Raw genomic sequence first — 6318 nt, 5'->3', positions numbered from 1 at the left:
GAATTATAGTGGAAGTTGAATTTTTTTAGTAGACTAATATACGAAGGAGAAAGAATTGTTTTTAACTATTACAGCAAGTAGTTTAAGTTTATGATCTAATACAACATTTTGTATCAGTTGCATGTTTTAGTTGCATTTGTCATGTGTTCTGTCCCGCTTTCCAAGATCTCCGGGGTTACTTCCTCGACAAGCTAAATTTGCACATCCTATAGACGCAGTTAGACGTGGGTTGACTGGAGAGCTCCTTTTGCATGACACGTCAGGAGGTTTGTTAGAAGTGTTGTAAATGTTCCCGCGCGGAAAGCGCTCCGTTATATATAAAAATGATATGCTAAGACTTTGTTCAGACAGTAGCGGAAGGTTTTTTGAGCTGAAAAATTAGGTGGTCTTTCTGTGACCTGTTTGCACTAAAAGGAGATTGTTGTGGGTTCCGGGTAAGATTCTAACTCTGTTTTTTCAAGAAATGGAAACTGGAAAATGTTTGTTTCACAATTAGGCAAAAAAGAAGGGTTTTAAATGTTTTCCTGTAGTATTCTTAACACAGTGGATAGAGTTCAAGGGTTTGTTCTTACTGTATCCAAGTGCTTGCTTAGGTTTATTTTTACTCTATGTTACGATAGTTGTGGTTGCTTATTGCTCATCACCTTTGAATTGATAACATTGTTATTACAATGAGGCTCATTGGTAGTGTGATTATCGGGTCGCCCTGGTTATGCCTTCACAGTTATTGAGGTTATGCATTTGATGTTGTTATGAACGCTTGAAGCTTTAGGGTTTCTGTGTCAATACGTATCACTAATATTCATATACCGCAACTCAAATCTCTGTAATACGTAATTCTCTGTCATACTTATCCTTGTTTTCTCTCATATTAGCCCCATGGAATCTTGTTTGTTGCCAAACTAGGTTCTCCTTATCAACCTCCTTGACTGCCAATCTTGTCAGGATAATACCCTGACAATGATGATATCACTGTGTTAGCAGTGGTAGGGTAGGGTACGGATATTTTAGTCCTGATGGGAAACTAAAATCTCAGCTGATTAATAAATGTCACGAAAAAATCTCAGTCGGGGGAGAAATTTCTACTCTCATTAGAGTTTGCCTAAAAAGTGAGGGGAGCTCCTATACAAAATAAATCTTGATTAATTCAATAGCATATTGCTTTTTACTTCCTGAAAATCCCTGCTTCTTTAAATAGATTGTGAAATCGTGAAACCCCAACCCAAGGGGACTGTACAGATATTGGGGATGCATGTTCTAATCGTTTTTGTATTCTTGTAGGGACTGCAATGTGAAAGTTGAGTTTGAAATTACATTTGTTTAAACTTTATTGCTGAGCTGCTTACTTGCAGAGGCCGAGCTACATGATAAAGACTCAGTGGCAAATTTCACTGGCTAACTCAAAGGTACTTATGGTACAATCCATCATTGTGTTAAAAGTCCGCTTACAAGTACGTGTTATAGTCTGGTGTTAGTTCATGGTGAAGATGGTACAGTCCATCAGACCTCGGTTTGGGATTAGGTTGGGACCCAAGTCTTCACTGCTGCCCCTATCTGTGCTAAGAAGCCTTCACTGTTGGCAAGGAAGCCTGGATTAACTGTTTCTACGCGTTGATAGAAGAATTCTTAACTTTTTATAATGTTGTACCTGATAAGGGCGGTTTTAATTTTATTAGTTGAACTTAGTTAGCTTGCGACCCAAATTCTACATCAGAAGAGGGTATAAAGTCTGTTTTATTTGAATTCAAATGTTTATTTGTTCCAATTCTGTATGAATGATTGCTCCACAGTGCAAAGTTGAATCATTTAAATGTTACTCCCTATACTACATACAAAGCTCTAGGTAACCTTCAACAGATATAAACATTAATAAACTGGATCCAAGTAGGTATGCTTCTTGGTAACGAACCCTGGCCATGTGAAAACCTAAAAGGGATGATAATTGTAGATATCTTAAAAGGTCAAAGTAAAATGTATGCAGGACATGAACAACTCTCGGAAATTTTTTCTGGGAGCCGTTGAACAGAGTAAGCGAACTGATTGGATCAACTGGTTAAAATGGCCAATCAAATCCTAACTTATAATATGTTATGAAGGCTAAACTAAACTTTGGGCATCTCAGATTCCATCATAACTGGAGAATCCATTAAGTGGCAGCAGGCCATGCCATGGTATGATGTACATGGCTATTTTACCATTATGGCTGACGGCGAGATATCAGAGTTACAGGATATGTACTCATTCCTCTAATGGAGAAAGAACTATGGGTACCATTACACAGCAGATTGGTATGAGCAACACAAGTTCGATGTCAGAAAAGAGTTCCTTGGAAATCGGTAAGGTAGAAAATTGTACAAGTGAATAAATAAAAGAAGTAAGAAACTTGCTAGAAGTCGCAACATATGGCCTCAAACCATGGTAGTCAGTCATTAGAATCTGAGATGAATACGTTTACACTGCATAGGGCTGCAAACCACGGTAGAAATTGATGCAGTGTGGAATTGGGAACCCAGGTAAAGGCCACCAAACCCAGCAGCTTCTAATAGCAAAAATCATTGAAGAATAACAGCACTAAGAACTTATGTTTCTTTCTAACAGTCAAAATCAGCATACAATAATAGTGTCAGAACATTTTCCAGAGTTCAATTTACAGCTTCAAACCTCTGGGCTACATTTCAAATTTGTGTTCTCCTACTGCCTGGGCACCTTGCACAGCACATCCGAAAAATCTTCCCAGTTCCCTCACGCAGCTACCACAGGGAATTTAGAATTTTATTTATTATCCGCAGGTGGATGACTGGAATTACTCTCACAATTTCTATCTCGTGTCTCGTTATTTCTTTCTAAAGTTTTTCGATCATTCCCTTTTGAAATGGTGTTTTGGTTGCTCAATGATTGCCCTTGGAATTTTTATTGCATAGGGAGTAGGTATGTTGTTTTCCAAAATCTTCAAATTTCTTCTTCATATCACCTTTCAAATTATAAATTATTTAGAAAAGATGGGCCAACTATGTCTTATGGGAATGATTCCATCCCATTGAAAATACCAATGTTTTAGTGAGGATCATTTTGAATTTCCTTTTTCTTTCAAAGAGAGAATCATCTAGAAGTTTACATTTTAGTTCTCAAAGGCGCCTGCTTGAAAATATTGTTTTACTTCAATACTTCAATTAAAAAACTCCTAGATTAGATCTAGATTGAAATATTCTTTTGCCAACATTATTTCCTTCTTTGTATGTAATTTTGCTACAACCTCATCTAACAACATAAACTTGTTTTCTTGCTACAACCTCATCTAACGACATAGACTTGTTTTCTTACCAAACATATATCTGACATTATATTTTCTAACAACGTAGGCTTGGTTTCTTGCTACAACCTCATCTAACAACATAGGCTTCTTTCCATACCAAACATTTATCTGATATCACATCTGACTAGTTATAAGAAAGAAATTTAGCAAATAAGCTACTCTACAATACTTAGATTTAAAATTGTCATGTAAGATGTTGAAAAATATAGAGGTAGAGTATTTAACTAGTAGATCCTCCAACCTGACCTGTGTGATCTACAGTACCATAGATTCTAATTTCGCTTGAGCGACTAATGAGTACCTTACTACTGTGCTGCAGGTGGAGTATACATCCAGTTAAACCGTGAATTGGTGTTGCAAAGCACAAACATGACAAGAGATAAAGGTGTTGGCATTGATCTAGGCACCACCTACAGCTGTGTAGCTGTTTGGCATTATGATAGAATTGAAATCATAACAAATGAGCAAGGCAATAGAATCACTCCCTCCATTGTTTCCTTCAACGAAACAGAGAGACTGGTAGGTGAGGGCGCCAAGCATCAAATTGTATCCAACCTGGAGAATACAATATATGATGTGAAAAGAATGATGGGCAGAAGGTTTTCTGATCCTGTAGTACAAAGTGACATATCCCATTGGCCTTTCTCTGTTGTTGAAGGAAGCAATGGGAGACCTGAGATACAGGTCACCTACAGAGGTGAGTCTAAAACTTTTGCACCTCAAGAAATTTCAGCCATGGTTCTGGTCAAGATGAAAGAGATTGCAAAAACGTTCCTTAATTGTGAAGTAAAGAATGCCGTAATCACTGTGCCGGCCTACTTCAACGATTCCCAGAGACAGGCTACAATGGATGCTGCACAGGTGGCTGGGATCAATGTGCTGCAGCTTCTCAATGAACCAAATGCTGCAGCCATAGCTTATGGGTTAGATACCAAGACTTACTCTTTAACCAGAGGTAAGAGTATCCTTGTCTTTGATGTTGGAGGAGGCACGTTTGATGTTTCTGTTATTACTGTCAGAAGGGGCTCGTTTGAAGTGAGAGCAGTTGGAGGAGACACTCATCTGGGTGGTGAAGATTTTGATACTAGGTTACTTAATCATTTAATTGAGGAATTCGAGAGGAAGCATAAAAAGCAAATTGGTGGGAATCTTAAAGCACTTCGCAGGCTCCGTACAGCATGCGAGAAGGCCAAAAGAAGCCTTTCTGCTGCTACAGAAACAACTGTCGATATTGAGTGCCTTTGTGGAAGTACCGATTTCTATTCCAAAATTAGTAGAGCCAAGTTTGAAGACCTTAACAATGATCTCTTCAGCAAATGCATTGATGGTGTGAAACTGTGCTTAGTGGATGCGAAAATGGCAGCAAATGAAATTGATGAAGTTGTTCTGGTTGGAGGCTCCACCCGGATTCCAAAGTTACAACAGTTGATTGAAGGGCTGTTTGGACAGGAGAAGCTCTGCAGAAGCATCAATCAAGATGAGGCTGTGGCTTATGGAGCTGCTGTACAGGCTGCTGTTTTGACTGGCCAATGTTCAGGTGTAGTTCTTCAAGATGTCACTCCTTTGAGTTTGGGCATTGCAGTAAGTGGATTTATGATGAGTGTGATAATTCCTAAGAATACCCGTATCCCTGTGAAGAAAGTAGAGACATTCATCACTACTTCCGACTATCAAACAGTTGTGAGAATTTCTGTCTATGAAGGCGAGAGGTTTACTGTTAGTGGCAATAATTTGCTGGGAAGATTCTATCTGCGTGGTATACCAGCAGATCTATGGGGAAAAGAAACAGTGGACGTATGTTTCGAAATAGATACCAATGGGATACTAAAAGTCTTGGCCAAAAACAGGGTAGCAGTTGAAAAGAGCATAATAGTTAGCAGGGACAATTGTGGGCTGAGTAAGGATGAAATCGCTAGAATGAAGTTTGACGCAGAAAGATACAAAGGCGAAGATGAACAGGTTGCTCTCCATCACCAAGCAAGACATGCATTGGAAAACCTTGTGTACGCAAAGAGGAATAGAGCAAGAGAGCAGAGCCTCAGAGGAACTATAGCATTTGCAGAAGCCAACAAATTTGAGTGTGTCACAAAATCAACAATCGATTGGATAGAACAGAATCATGATGCAGACACTGGGGATTTCAAGAAGAAATTGGAAGAGGTGGAATGCCTTTTTAATAGCTTCACAACTTCAACTTCCAACTCTGGTGCCACTTTAAATTAGTTAGTCTCCTATTAGAGAGCTCAGTCGGCTTGGCATCTACGTTTCCTAGATTAGCAGATGTTTTTTCTCCGCCAAGTATTGAGGTTGCATTTTGCATTCCATTAACAAGCAATAAGTTTACTTGACAACAGTAAACTAGCCTCCTTAGCACACAATTGCTCGATCCTAGTTTGGCTTGAGGAAATAAAATGAATTTAGAATTTCAAGAATTGATTTGCATGTAGGGAAAATAATATATAGTTAAACCGCAATTGTTATATGTCCTGCATCTCTTAGGAGAAAAACGATTCTGTTAAACTTTTACCAGATTTGATTTAATTAAAACAAGGACACAAATTTTAAGCTGATAGGCTTTCTCCCTAGGAGACTTCCGTTGGAATTTTCAGAGTTTCCGATGTTGTCGGACGCCTGAAAAGGCCAAAACGGTGTAGGGAAAGAAAATGGTGCCGGGATCTCAGAAATCTGAAACATTGTTTATGCAGTGTCTCGCAGGATACACATGAATCCATAGCGGCATTTGATTGAGATATTATGTACACCAACAAGGTGCTAGGATGTTGTTCCTGAATCCTATTTTCTCGTCAATTTTATGGCTCCAGATAAAATCCATCCATTATGACATCGGAAATAGGGATCTCAAACTCTGCAACTGTCATGTCCCCAATTTTCTGGTGACAGTTCAATTTAATTAATTTAATTAATCTGGTTGTCCAAGGACGACTAATTAATTATTTTAATTAAATAAATAAATATTAAAAGATAACTTTATATTTAATAAAGTG

The 6318-nt window shown here is 38.4% G+C and overlaps 1 protein-coding gene across 2 annotated transcripts; it reads left to right on the top strand.

Moving 5' to 3' along the window:
* The first annotated feature begins 259 nt into the window (after nt 1-259).
* Nucleotides 260-5883, top strand: LOC149546754 (heat shock 70 kDa protein 5-like). Of its 2 annotated transcripts, XM_089791340.1 has the most exons (3): nt 260-434; nt 1282-1406; nt 3633-5883. In XM_089791340.1, the coding sequence occupies exon 3, from the start codon at nt 3683-3685 to the stop codon at nt 5534-5536; it is 1854 nt and encodes a 617-aa protein (XP_089647466.1). In that variant the 5' UTR covers nt 260-434; nt 1282-1406; nt 3633-3682; the 3' UTR covers nt 5537-5883. The 2 variants fall into 2 exon arrangements, with proteins under 2 accessions (XP_089647466.1, XP_089647467.1); XM_089791341.1 differs by lacking the exon at nt 1282-1406 and having other exon boundaries at nt 340-434.
* Nucleotides 5884-6318: the final 435 nt, after the last annotated feature.

Source organism: Cupressus sempervirens, chromosome 7, assembly GCF_028749045.1.
Source record: "Cupressus sempervirens isolate cs-2001-9-10 chromosome 7, ASM2874904v1, whole genome shotgun sequence".
Lineage (NCBI taxonomy): Eukaryota > Viridiplantae > Streptophyta > Pinopsida > Cupressales > Cupressaceae > Cupressus > Cupressus sempervirens.
The sequence above is the reverse complement of the archived record's forward strand: the minus strand, read 5'-3'. Positions and strand labels throughout refer to the sequence as shown.